Genomic DNA, 25,814 nt, shown 5'->3' with positions numbered 1-25,814 from the left:
CATGTTTAAACATCATCATTACAGGGCAGGGGTCTGTGGAAAAACGCAAGGGCTACTATTAACATAAAACTGTGATTAAAGTCTGGCACTGGCACTAGTGCGGCAACACAGTTCAGCCAATAATGTCCTCGCCAATCCATCCGAGAGAGGAATGACCCTGATTAAATACGTCGACAACAAACGCGCTTTCATCTGTGCACATGGATTTGGTGGAGTTGGATTGCTTTCAAAGTGGTAATAAAGAGTTGGTGTGTAAGAGAGAGAGAGAGAGAGAGAGAGAGTTCGGAATCCGCAAAAATACCCAGAATCCCCAAGTGCAATAAAGGTGGTTTCATACAATACCAGTCCCTGCAGGATTTTGCGATATTGCGACCGCAGAAATGAAAGCCAAATCGGGCAAACGGCGCAATATTCGAGGGAGCTTGCAACTTTTCAAAATTACTGCAGATTTTCCGCAGATTTGGGCCGAGACGTGTCGTGTGACGTCGTCACGACGCGCGTTCAGCCAAAGCCCGCTTCGATCCACGTGCGTCGAACGTGAGTACAGCTAAAAGGTCTCATTTACTGACAAACATCACTGCGAAAGACCGCGCAGAACTACCCTGTGCGAGTGCAATTTCGGCAATTCGAGTAGTTTTCCGCAAAAAAAAAACCTCGCAAAAAACCTCTGCAAGTTGCATCGTAAAATTTGCAAAAAAATCTGTAGCAAAATCAAGCATTTTTGGACGCAACAATCACAAAAAAAAACTCCGTGAAATCCTGTACGGACTGCTATACACACATCAGTGTTCGCTTTACGTGTAATCCATTGGGAACTGGTCGCAAGGTAAAAGGAAGGTAGGACAAAAAAAGGAAAAAAAATTCTTCATGATTTATGACGTGTTGAATCAAGAATATTTCTTTGTCAGAATCCCAACTAAAATAATAACTTGGCTATATTTGAAAAACTTTTTTTTTTGCCCCTGGAACTTGATTGGTAGCATTTTCTACCCAGTAATCCAGGATCCACAAAATGTTCTGACAAGTAACTAAAAAAAAAAAACTCCAAAAGCTCCATATTTCCATCTTGTCTGTGCATGATTCAAGGAGATTTAAAATATATATATATTATATATATTATGTGCAGTAATCTGCACAAATGTTATTCCCAGAGCAGGGACTTTCTAGCAAGAAGAATCTTAACGAGAAGTAGAAATCAATGCCAACGTTGTCAAACCCCGGTTGCCTCCGCCACCAACAAGACTAGTCCTTTTTGTTACTAATTTCCATCCATCTTCTATACCGCTTATACTTTCTTCAGGGTCACGGGGAAACCTGGAGCCTATCCCAGGAAGCATCGGGCACGAGGTGGGGTACACCCTGGACAGGGTGCCAATTTGTTACTAATTTATATGCACGAAATATCCTTAAAACATACTTTAATCAGGAAGGAATCTATTGAAGAAAAACTATTTCAGACATTTGACCTTGTTGTGACCTTCATCCTGTGTGGATCAATTCCAAAATCGAATCAGTTCATCTTCTGGTTACAATGATAAATCCTAAATGATAAGTCTTACAAACATTCAACCAGTCGTTCTCGAGATATCACACGAACGAGAATTTCAGATGAAAATATAATGCCACCTAGTGGCATAAAAAACAAAAACTACAGTAAAATTAACATATCATGAACTACAATTAATTAAAAATACCACAAAGTATCAATTAGAAATGTTGCTTTGGAATGCAACCAAAATAATAGTAAAATACTTCGCGAGGAAGAAACAGTTCCACAACTTCCAACCTGTTCCCATGACTAAAACTAACATATAAACTAAAATATTCGTATAAAAACTAGAGATGGCGCAGATCTGATACCCAGAACTGGTATCGAGCTGATAGCACATGCAACTGGATTTGTAAAAAATGGAAATGTTTACATATAAACAGACTTGCTTGTATTGTTTTGTTAGGAATGATTTTTATTATATTTATAGTTTTTTTTATATTTGCAAGGTAAGCGATTTTTTGTGTGTGAAAGCTGCAGCTTTTAAATACTTCAGTTAAAAAAAATAAAATAAAAAGTATTTTAAAGCTTAGTACTTTTTAAAAGGAAACAATATGCATGTGCATGGTGCGCTGTAATGGACTGGCATTCCATCCAGGTTGTATTCCTGCCTCACTCCCAGTCCAAGATGGCGGAGATCCACTACATCCCTGACCAGAAATAAAGCGCTTACTGAAATGTAATAAATTAACCAAAAAAACAAACAAAAAAAAACAAAACAAAACAAAAAAAAACATCCCAAAATAAAAACTAATAATAATAAACAAAATCACAAAAAAACCCCCAAAAATTCAAAATAAAAGATGAAAATAATATTAAAATAAAAAGTCAAAAAGTATAGTAAGTGTAGCTTTAAAGTGTGAAATAAAGAGAATAACGATGAAAGGACCAGGGAGACAGTGGAAACATAAAAGGAGTGAAATTCAGTGTACTTCACAGCAACTCCCACGAGAAGAAAAGGAATATAAAGATGATCATATTTCCGAGCCAAGCTCCCTCTGCTCGGAGCACTGTGTGCTTTCTTATTGAGTAATATTTCACTAAAGCTATTGTCACACAGCGCCTCATGAGGTTTCCCCTTCTGCGAATATTACACCCTGTTCTCCAGGAAATACACTGAGCCAAATTACATTTCCATTTGTTCACACTTCTTTACTTAGCTTGAGTGCGTTTTCCAGCTTTTCTTAGCCCCCTCAGTACATTTAGTACATTTATTTATCTTTTAACACCACCATTTGGCAAATGTTTTTTTTTTTTTCTCTTTCTGTCTCAGTCTATCCTGTAAATCTGTAAGCCTAAAATAGGTTTCTTTCAAAATGTTTAAAAGTAGCATAAATGAAGAACACAAGACCTTAAAATAGAAACGAGTCGGTTCTGAAAGTTAATGGTCGTTGTTTATCGGTTTGGTTGCTGAGTTTGGCGTCTGACCTTTGGGCTGCCGGAGCTCATGGAACACCACCACGTCCAGCGGGCTGTTCAGGTGCTGCGCCAGCATGGATATATCATGGCCTGTTAGCCGGTTCACACTGTAGATAGCCTCGTTCTCCAGATCGGTCCAATATACTCGGTCCTGCAGAAAAACAAAACAAACAAACAACAACTTAGTGCTGGACAAGCAACGCTTGAATTTTAGACCATTCGAATAATCTTACAATTTATAATGTTTTTTTTTTGGCCCAAGAAACTACGAGAAACAGAATGTCCACTCCTTTACCCTTTGAGATTTATGAATCAGGTTTCCACTTTTACATAGTATTGATGGATTGTTTTGTCCTTTATTATAATCATTTGTTGTAGTGCTGTAGGTCACATGACCATAACATGTCTGTACATTCCTAAAGGCCCCGGAAGCACCACTAATGTCACATGTCTCATTTGTCTATAATTCATTTAAATGGGAATTTCTTCCATCCATCTATTTTCTCTCCCGATTATCCTACACAGCGTTGTGGGGGAGCCTGAAGCCTATTCCAGGGGACTCGGGGCACAAGGCAGGGGACATCCTGGACGGGGTGCCAACCCATCGCAGGGCACAATCACGCACACAGTCAGACACCCATTCATACACTACGGACAATTTGGAAATGCCAACCAACCTACAACGCATGTCTTTAGACCAGGGGGAGAAAACTGGAATACTTGGAGGAAACCCCCGAAGTGCAGTGGAGAACATGTAAGCTCTGCGCACACAGGGCAAAGGCGGGACTCGAACCCCCACCCCCGGAGGTGTGAGACCACTAAGCCACCGTGCGCTCCAGGGGAATTTCTTCTCAAGTTAAATTTCTCTCTTTCTTATATTACCTGCAATGTCTTGTATTTAAAATTTCTCATACGTGCAAGTTACGGTACTGGAATGACAAGATCTTACTGTTTTGCTCAGTGTTGTTGTGTGTTCAAAATAGAATAATAAAAATGAGTCATATTTACAATCTTTACAAGTACTGCGATTCAAAAAACTAAACTGCAAACTTAAAGCGGAGTGGATTCACAGAGAGAGAGCTGTGACCACCCACTGTTTTATCTGAACGCACTGGAACAAATCGGTCCCCAAAGGAACGCCCGAGATGGACTCACAGCGAACATTTCTGATCTGATGACCCATGCTTTCTGAAAGTAATCATGCTCGATCGTGATGCAGCACGTACACCACTAAATTAAACACCTTATTTAAGTGTGGTATTTCATAACACACTTACTGCAGGCCAAAACTATATATATATATATATATATATATATAAGCATAATTACAGCACAAATGACCACAAATACTTTGTTTAGGGGCAGATTACATGTTCAAGAAGACAGCGGGCAGGAAAATTGCGGAAAATATCGGCACCTGGTACTGAAGATACTGAAATCAGAGACAAAAGTACATTACAAAAGATACAAACGGGCATAAAAGAGAATGAACGATGGTGAAAATATGACAGAAAGACAATGAAAGTCATCTGACTCCATCAGATCGTCCGGATAATGCAGGTTTTTCATCAGCCTAATTAAAGCTAACACCGCTATCTCTGGCAGCTACAAGATTCTGCCAAGAGACACACTTTGAAAAACAACACCTCCTCTGCCTTCTTTCTATCTCTTTCTGTCTCACATTCGCTTCTATGAAACCATATCAGCCTTGCCAGCAATACCATAAAGCCGTGGACACAGACGGGTCGGTTGCTATGACAACCAGATGTTCACACCGTTTCGCTTCAACGGATTTGAAAAAGCGGGTGAGTACGGATGAAAACGGAGTACCTCACACGCAGCCTGCTAGTTTTAAGCATGGTGTTTGGAAAGGTCAGCCCTGTGGCTCCCTGCAGAGCTTCAGCAGATCCTCGCTTAGTGCTGGATGACAAGAACTCAGGCATTGTGCTCTTTTGAAATGCCGCCCTGCTCTGCCACCGAGAGGAAAATCTCATGCTCTCATGACTGGTGGATTTACCTTTTCTAGTAAAGCAAGTTCTCAATGAAGATGGAAATCTTGCAGTGCCGTTGCAGGAATTAGGTCTTTCAGTTCTTTCCCTTGTATAAAGTTTGTATCTTAAAATCAAGCCCATAGACCCTTTATTAAGTATAAGCTCTTTACTGTGTTTAAGATGTCCTTATCTATAATCACACTAGCTTTTCTGCAAGCAAAACATTACACTGAGTTATTTGCATCATTGACCAAGAGCACAACTGATTTGGCTGTACTGACCTCTATAGCAGCACTTCTTCATTTTGAAAATGGAGAACGCTATACTTGTAGCAGTGTTCAGCCATAACTTTAACATACTATCTCACAATACAACTATAAATTACTCAAAAAAAAGTCACACAGTATGTCATCAGTCTGGCAGCTAATACTATTCCAGTTAGGGACTGTCTTTTATTTGTCTGGTTTTTTTTTACTGTTAATAGTTGTTGAGCTAGCTAAACTACAACCGATTGGTGGACTGTGAGTAACGATCATGCGTCATACTCACAGGGTCTCTCGTTCAGTCCTGAGATTGGGTTAGTGTCTGTATGGAGTTGCATATGTATTTCCTTTGTCCCACCTCCCAAAAATATGCTAGCAGGTGGAATGGCTATGCCTGGGTGTGTAAGAGTGTGTCAGTATGTGTGTGCATGATACACGCCATCAATGGTGTATCCCTGTCTTGTGCAGTGTTTCTGGAATAGTCTACTATACTACCCTGACTCTATTAATGTCCATTAGCTTGTTAATCATCTTCTAAACCTCTTCATCTTTAAAAAAGAAAAAAAAAAATCTGACTTTTGTTACATGTTGCCTTTTCAGATGTAAGAAGAACTTTGGGAATTGGGAGGATTGCTGAAAACAAACGTTACCCAGAGAATGTGGTCTTTGAGGAAAAATTGAGGGCATTTGTTCAGCTCTTCACAGTAGGAATGACTTTGTTCTTTAGCCACTGTTCATTCATCATGTTGAGTTCATGTTATTGCTCGTGCTAACTAAACGAACTTGTGAGAACTGTCCAAAACAGCATGCTAAGTTCCTAGAAACAGTGGAGTACCCTACTAGATTGAACAATAGTATGTGGCTAAAGAAATAAGGTTTGGGAATAGTAGGCAGCTTGTCATGTGCTCTATCTTGATTGTCAGCTACAGGCCAAATCACAGTGAGTTATTTCAATGAATTTCTCACCTCACGTTGATAATGCTTACAGTTAAAAACTACCAAAAATATATTACCTCTGTTGCTACATAATACAAAAGATTCCCATATGGAATTCCACAGCTTTCACTGGCACGCACCAGCGTGTGCGATAAAACTGATCATCTTCCTGTAGGAGTGGTGTGTGATTTGAGAGCTTGACTTACACTTGGCAATTGTCAGACACCCTTATCCAGAGCAACTTCCATTTATCTCATATTATACAACTGAGCAGTTGAGGGCCCAGCAGTGACAACTTGGCAGTGCTGGGATTTGAACTCACGACCTTCCAATTAGACCTCCACTGCTTTAACCACTGAGCTACCACTGCCACAGTACTCATTACAGCACAGTGGAATTCTTTTCTTCGTATATCCCAGCTTGTTAGGAAGGTGGGGTTAAGGCACAGGGTCAGCCATGATACAGCAACCCTGGAGCAGACAAGGTTAAGGGCCTTGCTCAAGGGCCCAACAGTGGCAGCTTGGCAGTACGGTGACCTTCTGATCAGTAACCCAGAGCCAAAACTGTGGCATACACAAGCGGAAAACAAGAGAAATATGACAAAGACAAAGAAATACAAAAAGAAAACCAAATGACAAAAACAGGAAAAGAAAAAAGGAAGGAAGAAAGAAAGAAAGATAAATAAAATCATCGAAAAATAAAGAAATGAATAAATAAGTAAGAAATATTTCATTTGTGGAAAAAGCAAAGCAGCACATTTTTCTGGACTCGGTGAACGTGTTGGTCTCATCTGCATACAGCTACAAATGGAACCAGGAGCAAGAACCCATTATGGAACTGCTGCAGAACTTCCACAGTGAAGTGGAGAAGTTTAGCAGTAGTTTAGAAGCAGCCTGGAGGGTTGTGCAGCAGCCTGGCACCTCATTTCTCAAACACACAGGACAAAAGTTAAAGAACGAGAGAGAAAGCCATTGCTTCCTCTGTGTGGGGTTTGGCTCCTGGGTGCTCTTGTGTTGAGTTGGCTCATTGACCGGCCTGTAGGAGGCAGAAGCTGATGTATGGTTTGGAGCTGCTGTCTTCCTCATGGCTCCTCTAGCGTCGCTTGCCTGTAAAGGATTTTAATTTGGTTTGTGTCTTTAGCTACTGCCAGCAAACTTGAGCCATTTATCTACTCTCCCACTGAGAAACACTTCTAACCACAGCAGGAGGGGATGTTTGTGTTTGTGTGTGAGTGTGTGTGTGTGTGTGTGTGTGTGTGTGTGTGTGTGCATATATTATGTGGGTGTTTTGTGTTTCATCTTCATTTACTGAAGCTATAATAGAAAGCAAGACATGGTAGCTAAACTAGCAAACCCTCTCTCTGGAAACATACAGATTAAATCCCTTGTGTCGTACATGTATTTCCTTCAGTGCTCCAACCCTCAGGGCACATTTTCACACTTTTCTGCTGTTCCACTTCCAAACAGTCTGTCTCACATATCTGCTATGGTTATATGTCAGAGATACAGTAACTGTGCTGTGTGTGTCTCAATAGTGAGTTGTGCCAGCCTCAATAAGCTCCATGCCTATAAAACATGTGCAGCTCTGCTTCATCAGAAAGAGCTACAGGTCCACATCCCCATTACCAACTGTACTGAAGCCAGAACATTCAACTGATTAGAACATTTCAAGTGAAATACTGGCACACAAAACCATATATTCAATCTGTCTCTAAAATATGTCTCCACAGCTTTCCCCGGCACAAACCAGTTTGTGTGATAAAACTGATCATTAACTAAAGTCTTCCTGTAGGAGTGGTGTGTAATTTGAGCGTCTGGCATACACAACCATTCTCTTATCATAAAACTACAGAAATATTCCAAAGAAAAGGAATGACAAAAAGAAAAAAAAACAATGACAAAAAAAAACAGAAAAAAAGAGAACAAAAATAAGGAAAAAAGAAAAAAAAAATTAAAGAGAAATAAACCATGGAAAAACAAATACATACATTGAACAAATTCATAAAATAAACAAATAAAAAGGAATTGCAAAAAACTAGGAAAAAAAACAGAAAATGCAAAAATAGAAATAAAAAAATAGATAAAGAAAGAAAGACAGATAGAGAGAAGGACTAAATAAAAAGAAATATCATATAACAGAAAATATAAAGAAAACAATAAAAACTGAAAAAGACAAACAGAACAGAAAAAAGTAGCAAAGAAAACAAACAAATAAAGAAACAAAGAAAAGGCAATAAAGACCAATAAAAAGGAATTACAAATTAAAGCTGCATGCAACATTTGATAATTTTTGCTCAGACAGGTCTCAAGACAATGTGAGCCAAATTTGGTGAAGATTGGACAAAATTTGGAGGAGGAGTAGCAAAAATGGCAGTTAGATGTAAGTATTTTTTAGTGTGTTATTGTTAATTTTGACCAGTAAGTGGCGCTGGCACAAAATTTGTTGCATAGCCTCAGGTCATAGTCTTGAAGATGCCTACTAAGTTTTGTGTCAGTGTGCAAAGTCGTTGCTGAGACACAGCCTCACATCCTCTTTGGTGGCTTCGCTATCAGATTCGTTGGAGAATTAAAATTATTTTGATAACATTTCTGAGGCTCACTCTAAAGATGACGTGTGCCAAATTTGCTGATGATTGGACAAATTTCAAGATGGCGGAAAATCTAATTAGTTACGTTCACTAGTTTATTTTCAGTACAGGATTTGCAGTGGGTGAGATGGAAGACAACACTGCCCCCTGTGGACCAAACAGTGTAAGTACACTGACATCATAGGGCGTGTTGAACTCGTCTTGACCCAGAGAATCCAAGCATGCATGGCTTTTAAATTTTGGACAAAAGGTTCAAACGTACTTCCAAATTAAGCCCAAATTTGACCCGATGGTGGCGCTAGAGCGTTGGCAGCACTTGGCCCAAATTTGGTCAGCGTGTACCTTAGACCCTCCCCAAATCGGTGTGACAAATTTCACAACTTTTTACCAGATGGTTCTATGGGCTGCCATAGACACCCTACCAGAAGAAGAAAAAGAAGCAGAAGAAGAAGAAAAACATAAAATGAAAGATAGAACCAAATAGTAAATAAAAGAAAGAAAGAATAGCAAGGAAAGAAAACAAAACAGAAAAAGACAAAAATAAAACAAAAATAAAGAAGAGAAAGAAAAATTCATTACAAAATCAGAAAGAAAGAAAGAAAGAAAGAAAGAAAGTAAATCGTACAGCCTGATTGTCCGGTGTGTATAACAATTTTGCTGTAAGAGTACACGGTTACCTCGAACAGCGTGAGGGCGAATGGGTGGCCCAGGTGCTCTGTAGACGAGAGCAGAACCCTGCGATTATCCCCATTCAGGTCCACACTGGAGATGAGGTGGAGTTTGGAGTCTACCCAGTACAGACGTCTGCTGGACAAATCTGCTGGCAAAATTCAGCTGGTTACGGATACATTCAGATCCGTTTCAATTCAGATCCTGATAAAGGCAGAAATAGTTTTCATTCTAATACCAAAGTGTTGAAATGCGAAGGGTGGTATATTATGATCATTAAGTTATGGCAGACCAAATGGCAAATGGTTATACATGCAACACACCAAGACAAAAGAACTGTCGAGGTCATAAATTTACATGCACCTTGCAGAATCTGCAAAATGTTAATTATTTAAAAAAATTTAAATAAAAAAAAAGAGGGATGATAAAAATTTCATTTAGTTTTTTGATTAGTTCTGCCCTGCATAATCTATTTCACGTAACGGATGTTTACATATAGTCCACAAGACACAATAACTGAATTTACACAAATGAACCAGTTCAAAAGTTGATTCTTAATACTGTGTGTCGTTACCTGGATGACCAATGACTGTTTTTATGTTTTGTGAGAGTTGTTCATGAGTCCCTTGTTTGTCCTGAGCAGTTAAACTACCCACTGTTCTTCAGAAACATTTTCTTTCCAACAGCGGCTATATGATGTTGAGATCCATCGTTTCACAGTGAGGACAACTGAGGGACTTGTACATGACTATTACAAAATGTGCAAACATTCACTGGCCGCTACTGTATTTGTAGCTGTCCTGTGAGTCGAGCAAAATCCTATGCCGTCCTCCTATTGGCGGCTTTTAGATGGGCGTCATAGCAACCCCCGACGTCTGAAACTGTAAACAAAAATTTCCGAACTGACAACTTTATTGTCGAAAGTCTTTTGTCACAGTGCACTAAGCTGTGATTTATTCTAATCTAATTTAAACTCACGACCAAAAAATCCTTTTACAGTGCATAAATTTTGTCAACGGCAAAATTCGGCACTGAAATGTACAGCGTAAACCTGCCGTTAAGGAGTCTGAAAACTGGTGAAAATATTGAAAGATACTGTTTATGTAATTCCATTTGATTTTGCCTAAACTTGTGGAAACAAGTGAGAAGAAAAGTGCCGAGCTGAGAAGCTTCAATCCTGCTCTCAGTTGTTAACATTCTTTCCTTTGTCGCTCTTGCATCTCAGGCTTTGTGCCAGATATTGTTTTTCTCCTTGCTCTTTGCATTCATCGAATGTCTCTCTCTGTCTCTCTCTCTCTTTCTTAAAAATACACATTGCAGCAAAGCATGACATGTTAAGAAGGGATTAACAAAAACAATCCCTTTTTAATGTTTCATGCTTTGCTTTCCTGCACGTCTTCCTTTTATCTTTCACTGAGTCTCCAGGTATTTCTCCCTATTTGTCAGAATTTCAATTCACTGACATTAAGTGATATAAAAAATAAAAAAAAGAAAAGAAAAAAAAAATGAAGATGAAAGTTAAGCTTGCTCATGCACCAGCACCTTTTTACCTAAAGTAATCCCATTAGGCCATTCGATTCGCTCCGAGACCAGCACCTGGCGGTCCACGCCATTCAGCCCAGCCTTCTCAATTTTAGCCTGCACCCCCCAGTCTGACCAGTACATGAACCTGATGAGAAAAGTCAAAAAATACAAGTAAGAAATCATAATCATCATGGTTTGACATCACAAAGTTGGTATGAGCCAATTATATTTATTGGCAGTAGTTACTTTCAGCAAAAATAAATAAATAAATAAATAATAATTAAAAAAAAATAATTGTTGCCGATTATTCTGTAAATTATATAAGCTGGAGCTGTAAAAATAAATGTTCCTTGAAGACGTCTATAAAACGCCTCACAAATTTAATACGTGATACAGCTTCAGATCATCCAGATTGTAGAATCTGACTTACTCGCTTATGAGACTTCATCATATACGGCATCTACTTACATAAGAAGTTTTATTTTTTTCAAATGTAATAACAAACCTGATTTAAATCTAGAAAAATCCATATAGTTTAAATAGGTTTAATATATTTTATACCACAATACTGATGAATGCTCAATTCTAATGAATGGTGGTTAAACGGTTTCAAATAATTTTCCATTAAAGCAGCTCTGACAAAAATTCTGGCTGCAAGTCAAATCACAGGTTTATATTAATGCACTCATTCATTACCGTTTCTGGGGTAACAACTTACACAGGGACTTGTATCAGGACCCTACACGTAAACAGAATTTAGAAACGTGTTGCTATTGAACAAAGACAATCTAGAATTGTTGACAAGGTGAAGCTTTCTATAAGGAGAGAAGTAGAAGTAGTAGAGTTATTTATAGAAGTAGTATCCAGTGTCAGCACTTTGTAACAGTCAGAGGAAAAGCTTTAACTTTAAGTTGGATAAGCCAAATGCTACACGGGAAAATCCAAGGATGGTGGACATTCTACTTTCATATTGTTTTTTTTTTTAAATTTATTATAACAATCTGCACATTCTTGATCTTAATAACATCAAGAAAAAACCTGATTACAGATGCTAAAATGTAAATTATATATTTTTTCTACATCACTAGGTTTTCATCAGTGATATTTTGGCATCTGGTCTTAACTAATTTATCTACTATGCACTTGCAAGCACCCGTTTGAACACCAAATAGAGAAATCTGACACACAATGGCCAAAATGCTGGCTGAATGTGCACCATCTGGGGCAAGGCATAGCCCATTTTTTTTTGCACTGTACAACTTGCCAACCCCACGCTACCATGTCCATCAATGAAAAAGAGATGAAGGACCACTGCTGGCCAGATATTATTTTGGTCATAACTTTTTCTCAGCACTGACACTGTAGTACAGCAAGTCAAGTCAGGCACAGCAGTGCTACTGGGGTTTAAAACATCTTAGTTCAGAAATTGACGTCATGTGGTGCGTTGAACACGTCTCGACCCAGGGAATCCAGGGATGCCTCGATTAGAATTTTTGGATACAAGGTTCAAAGGTTATGACCATAAAAATACTTCCAAAAATAAAGAGGTCAGAAACTAAAATTGCCAAATGGCTAGAGCATGATATTCTCTGTACATGTAGAAGAAGGAGGAACAAGGTAGGCACTTTGTCCACAGGCAGCAATTAGTTCTCATGTGGACATGCTCTCTGGGGCTCATTTGCATGTATTTCCTCTACTTCGATAATTTGCTTGAAAGAGGCTCGAGGGGATGGATGGAAACGTCATAATGGAGAAAGGGAGCGATTGAGAGTTCTAGAGCCTGGCTGAAAATGTACCATGTTATGCATTGGAAGGCTGGCATGGTTTGGGTCCAGAGCATCCTGTGATGAAACATTTCATTTCATTTCAATCAGACTCAAAACGGAAAAAGCCATCCTCATCGAGCGACCACAGATAGTGTGATTATAAATCATTTATTTGATATAACTGTATACTATAGATTCAAGTGTGTTGAAAGGATGAAAATGATTTTAATCATATGCTATCACCATTACAGTCACCAGATCTTAAAGTTAGGAGATATTGTAGAGTGACATCACTATCATCAAAACTTCATCTGAGGGAATATTTTCTGGAGGAATGGTGATCATCACCCCAGTATAGTTCCAGAGATCTGTAGAATCTATGCTGATGCACAGTAAAGCTGTTCTGGTGGCTTGTGGGGACCCGAAACCTTAGTAAGTTACCTTATATTGTTTTTATCCTTAATACATTTATATACTAGTGGTACTACGAGAAATTCAGTCAATGTGTTTTTTTTTATTATTATTATTATTTATTTGACACATTTACCACCCTATTTGGCACTAATAACATTTTCATCAGTGAATAGGATTTATGTATGGGGAAAAAAGTTTCCACTCTTCTCTCACCCTTGTCTGGGGTCAAGAGCAATCGCCCGTGGTTCCCTCAGCTCGTTATCAACCAACACTTTTCTCTTTTTTCCATCAGTAGTAGCAACGGAGATGCTTTTGTGTCCGGAGTCAGTCCAGTAGATGTTATTGTGGACCCAATCGACAGCTATGCCTTCTGGGGAATGTAGTGCTGAATCGATAAGCGTGACCTGCTCAGATGAGTTACTGGCTTTGTTGATGTATGCACTGCAAAACAACACACATACACATTGACATCAATTTGATCATGACAAGTCGCATAGTACTGCAGGGTCTGCCAAATTGCATCATGAATGAGTATCTCGTAAAACACTCTCTCATTGCCAGATATTATTTTTATTCATGCCCCAGGATTAAAACAATACAGCATCTGCATACCTTTGAAATAACGATGGTGGGACAATAATGTTATCCACCATCCATTTGACATCTATGGAGTAACATATGACAGAACTTTAAGGGAATGATCATTAGAAAGCAACTCACTGTTACTCCACCGGTGGGGTGGGACTTCACAACCTGGTAATGTTCTATCTGTGGTGAATGCATGGTGCAGGTGCTGCTCTACATTGGTGCCAGTTCTCAAATGGCCCTGTCTCTCCTTTTCATGTACTGAGGCTGTAAGCCTCTCTCTCTCTCTTTTTTTTTTTTTTAAACAAGTGATAGCTTGAATCACAAGCTAAGAAGCTTATATTAGTTGGAGAAAGTGTTCTGTCCCCATTTCCACATTTTCAGTGACACACAAATAAACACAAATAATACAAACTGTCTGTTAGTGGAGAAGAGTATACATTAATGACAGCATTTCAAACGTATCTGGACTAATTCCTGGGTGACACTAGAGGATAATTGGGCCAGTTTCGAGGCAGATTTACCCCTCCCAACGGTCCCAAATGGTGTCTAGATTTCAGGTTGGCAGGTCTAGATCACAGGGTTAATATTATATTAATCTTGTGGTGTGGCATAAATTTGATGGCGCATTAAATGCACAGTATGGATACTGATATACAACCAAAGGTTTGTGGATAAAGTGGGGTCCATGAAGACATGGTTTGCCATGGCCTGTACAGACCCCTGACCTCAACCCCACTGAAAACCTTTGGGATCTATTGGAACACCGACTGCACCCCAGGCCTCCTCACCAGACATCAGTGCCTGACCTCACTAATGCTCTTGTGGCTGAATGGGCAAATCCCCTCAGCCACGCTCCAAAATCTAGCAGGGATGTCCTGATCCGATATCAAAGAAGCGTTTTTTTAACTGATCGGTATCGGCTTCATTAAGCACTAACCTAAGCCCGATCCTTTGTTTTTACTTCAGCTGTCATGGAGAGCACCATTTGTGGCAGGACTACGTGGCTAAAATGTCTGCAGTGTAAGCATTTCGGGAGGCGGTAACAACAGAGCTGCGTTCAATACTCCCGATTCAATACAGCACCTGAAAAGTCAACACTCAATGGAATACAGCAAGTTCAAGTCTGCATCGAAGCAACACTGTCACGTAACGGTGGCAAAGACGGATGCAAGTGCAGACATTTACTGTGTAAAGTGCAAAACAAACCATCAAAATTGTGAAAACCAGAACCATAAACTCGAGACACAAGGCAAAAAAGGCTAACTATTGCAAGGCTGTAGCACACACAACGACAATGACGCTTGACAACAATAACAACAAAAGCTTGACCAAGAAACACACAGAAGCTAGACTTAAATAGGGGTGCTGATTATGGGTAACACAATGCAGGTGTGAGTGAGACATGTGACATGTGACAGGGCCCTGCTATGGGGGATGTAGTCCGGCACCGATTTAGGCATAACCATGACAAACACACACTGGAGGATACTTTTAAAAGGAAAGAAAAATTTCCTTTCCTAGAATTGTTAAGATAGGTGCCATTTTAGTTTGTTTACTTTGTTATTTTGTGAAGGAAAAAAAAAAAAGGTACTTTATGTATCATCAAAAACTCAATATTAAATGACTTGGATCGTGATTGGGGGCAAAAAAAACTTGATTGGGACAGCCCTGATCTATTGGAAAGGCTTCCCAGATGAGTGGAGGTTATTATAAAATCAAAAGGGAGACTAAATCTGGAAAGGGATGTTAAAAAGCACATTTGGGTGTGATAGTCTGGTGTCCACAAACTTTTGACCATATAGTGCATGTGTGTAAATTACGTCTGTTTGCTCAGGGATTTGACAAAGATGAATTGGACGAATTGGAGCAGCAGATTGTCTCCCTAATTGCTTCTGCTACTGTTTGCTTGAAACATCTTGGCTGAAATGTCACATCTCATCGACCCAAAATGATGCTAATCAGGATTAATTAGAGTAACCGCAACCTCAGCATGGCCTATAAATCATCAGCATGCAAGGAGGACCATTCAGTGCCCACTCCTAAAATAGCATTAAAACTTTCAACGAGTACCAGAACAAGTAACAGAGTATGCTAATAGTTAACAAATATGCTTTTAGGAAATGTTTCTTTTCCAATCAGCAAATGTAACCAAAGCAAAGTCACAAAGTGAACTATGAGGCAGTATTTGCATGAAACTGGCAAATAGCCTCTTCACATCTATTGTGCTGCGGTGAGTTTATACAATGGGAACACACTGCTAGTGAAATGCAACTGAACTCTGTGAGAGCCTGTGGCTAAGTGCTGCTAGTGGTGTTGAGTGGTTTCCCTTGCTATACCACCCCACCAGATCGGGTCTTCCTCAGCACTATCTGTACAGAGTATTCCACAACATCCATCGTCTGACCACCTAGTGGGTTGCATCCACATACTGTTAGAATGGCTGAGTGGTTTTCCCTTTCCATATGCTGATTAATGTTTCGTCTGGACTTCTTCATGGATGCCATGTCCACACATTGCCAATTGTGATTCTCCTTCGTGTAGGTGGACAGCCCACTTGAACAGGATGCTCTGGCACACAACTGGCCTCACTATCTTCGATACACACAGACCTGTTCATGGCCCCAAGATGGCAGGCAAGACCTTAGTTTCTACTGCTGCTTTCGCAAGAGCTAAGGAGCTTAGAGGTTCTAAATTGACCTCTGACCTGTCCAAAATCCTAGTGTGGGAGCTCCACTAAAGCCTCTTAGGGCCCCTCCTTACAAGCATATGCAGAGTAGAAGAACTGCATGCTCTGGGGATAAGCTTGCAGTATATATTGTGGTTGAATCCAGGATTTCAGCCCAAGGATATATCTCCCAATTTTGTAAAACTATCAAGTGTCCATGCACTATAAAGAACATTCCTTTTTGTGCCTGGAATTTACCCTATGGCACTATTTAGACAAGGGCCATTCAATCCTTAGACCTACTCTTTATCTCTCATGGAGGTAGGACAATAGGGGTCCTCTTGTCTAAACTGCGACTGGCGCACTGGATGGTGGATGTCAATACAATGGTCTATAGACGGTCTGGCCATCCAGCCCCTCCTGTTACATACCATTCTTGGTAAAGAAGTAACATCTGTGAAACTAAATACTAAACATCTGGTTGTTGTAAATTAATTTTTCTGAGTATGCAAACCTTTGCACTCAACTATATATTCAGCTTAATTCCATTTTTTTACATTCTTAAAATTCATTTTAAACAGAAGCAATGCCTATAATAGTTCAACAACCTCCAAGCTCTCGGATTTTAATCAGCCACCTGTATTGGCCAAATGCTAGTTACAGTCTTGGCCTTTTCTGATGACAGTCTGGTACTTAACCTCAGCCCCTTTCAGGAGAACGGCTCCTAACAGTGTAATTCTTATGCAAAAGTGTCTGCTATGTGACCTATTAATACATGTTCCAGTCTTCTATTCATTTCAGATGAAAATGGCAAAATGTAACTTATATGCATAGACACACACACTGATCTAGTCCAGAGCTGATGAATATTATTCAGCAGAACTCCACTAGTTAGGAGTTCTGCTGAGTGGGAGGAAAGACGTAGCGATGCGGGGGGCAGGGAAAGACTGAGAGAATGAGAGAGCGCGGCACCTTACCACACACTCCAAATTCCAACCAATTACCGTATACCGGTTCATACACACATGATGTGAAGAGACTTCAGCCTCACCAATAAGCAGCCAGATGCCCTGCTTTAGGCTTATCATGGTGATTAGGCTTAATTACAAGCAATCACAGCATCATTAACATCAGACAACTGTCAAGCTGTTCATCAGTAGCCACCCAGCAGTGAGCATATGTGAAAGTGAACATGTCTAAGAGACGCCGTAATATCACCAAACGACTACTACTTTCTCTAAACATACTCTTTGCGGTGGATTTTTACACAGATATGTAACCCATTATCATTATGTCTGTTCACAGTGTACCTGAAGATCTTGCGATGGAAAAGGTCACACCAGTACATCTTGTTTGTGGTGACGTCCACGTCCAATGCCACAGCATTTTTCAGGGTGGGCGCCACCTGCGTGTAGTCCCTCTTCACCAGGTCAATCCGCCGGATCTCGTGGCGGTTGGTGAACATCAGGTATGGACTTTGACCTGTGTGGAAGACCACAGAGACATCCATTAATATGGAGAAGGAGAAAATGGAGCTTCTTAGGTTTCAGAGTTATGTGATCTCAGTAACTGAGATCATTTAAAGTGAATGCAGATTGCTCTTACATTAATACAATCCCCTTATAACTCTCGGGGCTTTTGCACTAATAGACTCCAGCATGCATACCTAGATCTTACAGTACAACTTTACTGGTGGTACCTGAATCCTTTTCTATTAACAAGGTGCTCATTTTGGTTCCAAGGATGATGCATAATCATGAGCTGTTCCATGTGATTTTTATTGCAAATAAGTCAGGTCTCACCCGGCAAAATCAGGTCTAGGACCATAGGCACACAGTGAACTTGCATTACATTTCTATGTCATTAAATTGCATTAAATTCACAAAATGCTTTGTTTGTGTGTGTGTGTGAGTGCGCACATGGAGTGTCTCGAGGCAATTAGCCTGCGGTGTGTGTCAGAACATGTGTGTCTACCTCCGGAAAGCTTAATCAGTGTAGTTTGGTGACTCAGTCATGCCACCACACAGCAACAGCAATCCCATTAAATTCAACTTCCCTATACCCTATACTCACACTCTGTGAACTCAAGTTTCAGAAAGAGACACACACATTTTGTGCATTCTCCTTCCCTGGTCTGTATCAGCCATTAACCTTGTCCTTAATGATCATTCTAAATCTACATTATTAGACAGTCTTGCATTACTTCCAGGGACATGTTCCTCATTTCGTGTGCTCTACGTGTGTTGTGAAAAATCCCAAACCCCACCCATGCATTATAACTGTCACTGAGAAGGCCAAGCTTCTGACAAAAGAAGGCTGGAGTCACTGAGTTAGCTGGGGATCAGAAAATATTTCAGATAGATGCTGACACTGGACCCTCAGGAGGAAACAGATACAATGTGAAATGTCACATGACCTTAACAAATAATGAATAACGGTGGCAAAATGAAATGAAAAACAAAACATGTTGTTCTTCCCTCAGATTGACCTGAGCTAGCTAACATAGTTTTTAACTGATATAGTTATTGTATCGCTAATGTAAGAAAGTATTATTAAAGGTTAGTCTTAGCTAAACAATCCATAATACTAGTTTTAAAATAATAGTTTTTAACAGCAACAATGTTAAGCTAGTAGGCATTTAGCATGCCAGCTAACTTTAGGGTCTTGAGACTTTATTTACACAAAACGTCTCCTGTAAAAAACTGCAGTCTCAACACTGCAAAGGTAGCTGGCATGCCGAACTATAACTATCTAACCGTTTTAAGTGATAGAGTTACTGTAAATTCATTATTAATTTTTGTCTTAGCTGAACAATCCACATAAAATCCACATGGTTTTGGTTTGGATGGTTTGGCAGAGATGGTTCAGCAAAGACAAGCTTGCTATCAATCTCTAGGGTTGGGGTTCGATTCCTGCCTCCGCCCTGTTTGTGTGGAGTATGCATGTTCTCCCCGGACTGTGTGGGTATCCTCCGGGTACTCCGGTTTCCTCCCACAGTCCAATGACAAGTGTTGTAGGCTGATTGTCATCTCTAAATTTTCCCTAGTGTGTGTGTGCGATTGTGCCCTGCGATGGGTTGGCACCCGTTCCAGGGTGCCTTGTGCACTGAGTCCCCTGGGCTCCACACTCCCCATGACCCTGTTTAGGATAAGCAGTTCAGAAAATGGATGGATGGATAGAAGTTCCTGTCAGCTTGAACCAGTCTAGCCATTCTTCTTTGCCCAAAGAACTGCTGCTCACTGGATGTTTTTTTTTTTTTTTTGCACCATTATGTGTAAACTCAAGATACTACTGTCTCAGGAGATCAGCCATTTCTGAAACACGCAAACCAGTCGATCTGATACCAACAATCATGATCACATTTCCCCCATTCTGATGTTTCATATGAACATTAGAAGAGATTGGCAGTTCTCCCAACACCCGCACTCTCTTCAAAACCTTTTCTTCTCTTCTCTGTCCCCCTCCTCCCCCTTCCCCTACCTCTCTCACTGCAGATGACTTTGCCACTTTCTTTTCCAACAAGGTAACATCAATCAGGAACCAGTTCACAACCCCAGACATGCATTGACCGGCTCCTCCTCCATGTAACTCCCAACTGACTTCCTTCTCTCCCCTCTCAGAGACTGATGTCTCTAAACTTCTCCTCTCTAGCCGTCCCACAACCTGTCATCTTGACCCTATCCCTTCTCACCTTCTTCAGTCCATCTCTCCCACACTATTACCTGCACTCACACACATCTTCAACACATCCCTCTCTACTGGCACATACCCTACCTCATTTAAGCAGGCCCGGGTTACCCCACTGCTTCAAAAACCATCACTTAACCCTGCTGTGGTTGACAACTACAGACCTGTTTCCCTCCGCCCTTTTCTTGCCAAAATTTTTGAAAGAGCCGTTTTTAATCAACTCTCCAATTTTCTCACACAGAACAACCTCCTGGACACCAAGCAGTCTGACTTCAAGAGCAATTACACCACGGAGACTGCTCTGCTTTCCATCACTGAAGCCTTACGACTAGCAAGAGCAACCTCTAGATCATCTGTTCTCATCTTACTCAACCTCTCTGCTGCTTTCGACACTGTGAACCATCAGATCCTCCTGTCAACTCTCTCCAGCCTGGGCATCGATGGAACGGTTCTGCGCTGGGTGGAATCCTATCTCTCAGACATATACAGATACCTTCAAAGTATCATGGAGGGGAGGTATTTGTGAAACTCAGCAACTCACAAATGGCATTCCACAGAGGTCAGTTCTGGGTCCACTGCTCTTTTCTATCTACACTACATCTCTAGGGCAGGTGATTGAGTCTCATGGCTTCCCATATCACTGCTATGCTGATGACACCCAGCTCTATTTGTCCTTCCAGCCTGATGATCAAGCCGTCTCTGCATGTCTCTCTGCTTGCCTGTCGGACATCTCGGTCTGGATGAGGGAACACCACCTTAAGCTCAACCTGGCAAAATCTGAGCTTCTCGTCATCCCAGCCTGTCCCTCAATCAACCACAACCTCACTATACACCTCGGCTCAACCACACTCAAGCCAACCAGGATGGCCAGGAACCTTGGGGTGATTCTCGATGACAGCTTGACCTTTACAGACCACATCTCAACAACTGCACGGTCCTGTAGGATTCTGTACAACATCAAGAAAATCAGACCCTACCTCACTGAACAGGCTACACAGATACTAGTCCAGGCTCTTCTTAAATCAAAACTGGGCTACTGCATCTCACTACTCTCGGGCCTCCCGGCCAGCTCCATCAAGCCCCTCCAAATGATTCAGAATGGAACAGCACGCCTCGTCTTCAACCAGCCCAAGAGAACCCATGTCACACCCCTCTTCATCTCCCTCCACTGGCTTCCTGTAGCCGCCCACATCGAATTCAAGGCCTTGATGCTCACCTACAAGACCTTGTCTGGAACAGCACCCTCCTACCTCAACTCTCACCTGAAGGCTTACGTTCCCTCACGCAAGCTGCGATCAATCAACGACTGACGCTTAGTAGTGCCTACTCAGCGTGGCTCAAAGTCCCTTTCAAGAACATTCAAATTAACTGTTCCTCAGTGGTGGAATGAACTTCCAACCTCAATCTGGACCGCAGAATCTCTCACCATCTTCAAAAAACAGCTAAAGACCCACCTCTTCCATGAATACCTAACCAACCCATAAAAAAAAAAAAAAAAAATCTCCTCTGGCACTCACACCTCTACTCTGTGCACTTTGCTTCTTTTGGAACTCAATTAACAGATCTTGTATGGTAGCACTACTTGTATTGTTCTCTGCTTGATATATCGCTTTGCTTGTATCTTCTCATTTGTAAGTCGCTTTGGATAAAAGCGTCTGCTAAATGAATAAATGTAAATGTAAATGTAAACATTAACTGAAGCTCTTCACCTGTATCTGCGTAATTATCATCGGATAATTGCATCAATGAGCAGGGGTATGGGTGTTGCTATTAAAGTGGCCAGTGAGTGTAGCTCTAAAATGCTGGTATATCTGCTAATGTGCTCTAGGCAAAAGCAGATATCAATGTTTGGTAAGCAGAAGCACTGATTGGACAGCCAAGAAAATAAGGAGGTTTGGGAAGCTGGAGGCTATTGCCAAAGGTAGAACAAGTGAGGAAGAATGGAAAAGGAAGAGGAAGTAAGGGGCTGTGTAACATAGAAAAAGACAGCAAGACAGCAATATAAATCCCGATCGAAACAGACAGATGGCGAGAGATTTTCAGCAGGTGCTGTGCGATGGTGAAAGAACGTGTAGAGCATTCAGGTCTGACAGTGATGGAAAAAAGATGAGCAAGGCTGATAGATGAGGTCTTATAAATCACCCCTCATTCTTTCTTCTTCTGTTCCCCACTCCCCAGCAAACTGTGAATATTTCAGCCTGTGATCTCACTAAAGCCAAGCTGCTTTGGCTGGCTCTCAGGGTCTCCGGCGAGTGGCCCCCAGGCCACGACTCAGACTGTGAGATCCTGCTATAATAGAGGGGACTTGTGGGAGAAGAAACATTTCATTCCATGTCTCCTAGTCCCTCATGCGCCACTGCACTGCGAGCAAATATTTTCACTTTCAGCCCGAGTTCAGGATTCAATCATTTCCCACATCTGCTGGATTTGCTGCCATCAATCTGAACAGCCTCATCTAAGATGTACAATGTGGCAAAGAGAGAATGAAAGCGATAGAGGAGAAAAAAGGTGGTGGTGGTGGTGGTGGGGGGGGGTTTGAGGCAAATCCCTCAAACTTGTGCTGAGATGAGAAGAGGATAATAAAACTGTAACATCATTGATAAGGCATCTTCACCACTGAATGGACTGCATTAGATCAGCAAGTGGCCTCCATCATTCACATAATGTACTCATAATGATATTTATCACTCAGTGTTTATTCATCTCTATGTCTCAGTGCTACGGTGATCTCATTCCTCCGTATTCTGACTCCATCGTGTCAATATCTAGAGCTTTGATCAACAGACCATATGACTGAGGCAGACCACGGGGCGGGGCATTTGTATTTCAATCACAGTGCAGCGCATTATCCGATTTTACAACTCTGCCATGATTATGCCCAGAATTCTTTCTTCCTTCACTGCTTTCATTTTCTATTTATTCTTTCTTCCCTTTCTCTATCTCTCCATTATCCCCTCCATCAATTACTCTCGCTCTAACACTTCATCTATCCATCCATCTCCCCATCTTATCTCATCATCTCATCTCTCTATTCTGCCTCGTTCATTTCTCTATTCGGCACTTCTCTTAATTTTTCCATTTTCCCACTCTTGCTTCTTCTATCTATCCATCTGTCCCTCACTCCATCTTATTTATTCCATCTCTCAATTCATCCCTCTGTATCTCCCTTTTCCCTTCATCTTTTAACATCTCCAGCCATCTCCCCTCTCTTCATTCTTAACGTTCTCTCTCTCCATTCTTTACTCTCTTCAGTCTTTCCTCTGTCCACTCTTCATATTCCATGTTTCCCTTTCCCTATCTCGCTTCCCTCAATCCATAATTTCCACTGTTTCATCTCTCCATTCTTCCCTCTCTCCATTCTAGCTGATCTCCATTTCTTCATTCTTCCTGCTATCTTACTCTTCACACTTTCCTATCTTCATCTTTCCAGTCTCCCCTTTATCTCTCTATTCTACCTGTCACTATATACTGTATCTAATCCTCCCTCCAAAAAATTCCACTTCACTCCTTTCTTCTCCCCTCTTTAGTCTTCTCTTTCCACACTTTCAGATAAGAACCTACAGCTACAGCACCAGTTTAGCTGTAATAAACAAAGAGCTTTCCTCTGATAGAACCTTCAAAGAGGTAAAACAGGTCAAAGGAAAGTAATGATACTCTTGATGAAACCTTGGGGTGTTAGAGCAGAAATGATGAACATGTTGTGAGGGATTGATACTGAAATGGATTAAATACTTGAAAGTGGAGAGGTGGAGATCAGTAGGCTCATGATGAGACATCCACTGAGCAGAGTTTAACCTCTCTCATATCTGCTCACACATTCTGACTGCTAATATTTCAGACTCATTCTGAGGACTATGATATAGTTGTTGGAGCGCATGCAAGAATTTGTTGATTTCATGAAACTATTTATCTCTTCCTTCTGACAGATAGAGGAAATGACTCAATTTCCTCAAGATCATTAGTTAAACACTGGCTGCTGGTGGGAACGGTGGCATGCTGATGCATTGTGTAGCGTACTGAGATCCTGAGCTGCATTTAGTGTCTGTGTGGAGTTTCACATTTTCTCCCCATGTTTGTCTGGGTTTCGTCCGGGTTATCTTGTTTCCTCCGACCTCCCAAAAAAATACCGGTTGGTGGATTGCCAGCAGGCATGAATGAATGAATGCTAGGGTGAATACAGTCTACTGGTTCCTCTGAATGCAACATGTGAAAGACGTGTTCTGTAGACATCTTTATTTAGACTGGATGAGAGGAGGTCAGTGATGGAAAAACATACCATAATATGATATGTGGAGAGAGAGAGAGAGAGAGAGAGAGAGAGAGAGAGAGAGAGAGAGAGAGAGAGAGAGCAATGCCATGACCACAGGCTGTGTCTTTCCAGTTGCCATGAATTTCCTCACCTGCTCATTAAAACCAATTTAAGTTCAAGTTTAGGTCCAGGCTTGCAGCACACATTAACAGCACACTTCATGTCCTTAATGAGGATGTAGAAGGCCAGCATGGCTACATGTATACAGCTTCACGAGTCTCCTCCCATCAACACAGCTGATTAAAAATGTGAGGACCCGCTCGACTGACTTCATGCCAGCTACCAGTAGAGACACTCAAGCACCTTATTACATCCCAAGGCTTCATTTGCAACGCTGCCTTTCTCTTACCATGACACGTTCATTAACTGTAATGTAACTCATTATTGTCACTAACATGGAGCTGCAATTTGTTAAACTTGTAGCTTTAAAGCTTTAAAAGCATGAATAAATGTACAGACTATTGGCTTCTGTGAAGTGTGTGAGAAAGAGAAGGAGAGCACAAAGCACGGAGATAGATGACGATCATTATGGAGCTCCCTGAGGAACACGCATCTAGATTGAGGACCATCAGGACCACCCTGTGCTTAAAATCATTATTTTTAAAGTGCTTTTAATGGATGACATACTTTTGAACTTTAACAATGAACTTCCTCTGTACTTCCAGTTTAAGCCACGTGTGCCTCAGGGGTTTGCGCTGTGGGCTGCTGAACATAAGCCTGTTAGGTCCTTTAGCCCCGAGTCAGCTTAATTATAAGTAGGTTTAAGCATTTATTGCAATTATAAGCATCTGCCAGATCATTAAGTGTAAATGTCGAAACTTCCACATACACTCTCTGAAGTCTCTAAAGTTTTGTGCCTTTAGTGTGTATCTATTATGTAGCATACTTTAAAAATGATTTAAGACACATAATTGAACCTTAGGGTCTAGTCTTGTATTGCTTGATCCTGGTTAGTATCATGGTGGATCCAGAGTCTATCCATGACGAGGGAATACACCCTGAATGGGACACGAGTACATAGCGCACACCCATTCACACCTAGGGCCAATTTAATGTACCTACCAGTGTAGTCTTGTGGGGTGGGAGGAAATCGGAGAACCCGTAGGAAGAACATGACAGTAACCTAAGTTCAGGATCAGACCAGGATAAAGTGGAAACAGTGGAAGGAGGATAAAGATGACGTATTCAGACTGCAGATTCACATGGAGAATCTCATTCCGATTCAATTTATATGCAACGAAAATGGAAAATATAATTCCATATATATAAAAAATCTTCATACCCAAGGCTCTGCCGATCTTTTTAAAATGGTAACCAAATGTAAACAAGCTTGTGCAGAGCTTGCATACTGTTTCTAATAATGAACTGCTCTCTGCTCTCGCTCTTGATGCCAACAGTAATATTGGTATCCAAAGGTCATATTTGCAGTTGCTGTTGTGTCTGTAAA

At 40.8% G+C, this 25,814-nt stretch overlaps 1 protein-coding gene across 3 annotated transcripts in view; it reads right to left on the bottom strand.

Moving 5' to 3' along the window:
- Positions 1-25,814, bottom strand: part of lrp8 (low density lipoprotein receptor-related protein 8, apolipoprotein e receptor) — a 210,416-nt gene that overhangs the window by 20,557 nt on the left and 164,045 nt on the right. For all 3 annotated transcript variants that reach the window (XM_017480588.3, XM_053683642.1, XM_017480586.3), the window contains exons 10-14: positions 17,682-17,853; positions 13,332-13,559; positions 10,965-11,083; positions 9,423-9,562; positions 2,978-3,119 (exon numbers count right to left, since the gene is read on the bottom strand). In XM_017480588.3, coding sequence (XP_017336077.1) covers positions 2,978-3,119; positions 9,423-9,562; positions 10,965-11,083; positions 13,332-13,559; positions 17,682-17,853 — 801 coding nt within the window. The remainder of the gene's footprint in view (positions 1-2,977; positions 3,120-9,422; positions 9,563-10,964; positions 11,084-13,331; positions 13,560-17,681; positions 17,854-25,814) is intronic.

The sequence above is a fragment of the Ictalurus punctatus genome, chromosome 11 (assembly GCF_001660625.3).
Source record: "Ictalurus punctatus breed USDA103 chromosome 11, Coco_2.0, whole genome shotgun sequence".
In the NCBI taxonomy this organism is placed as follows: Eukaryota; Metazoa; Chordata; class Actinopteri; order Siluriformes; family Ictaluridae; genus Ictalurus; species Ictalurus punctatus.
This window is presented reverse-complemented; position numbering and strand designations above follow the sequence as displayed.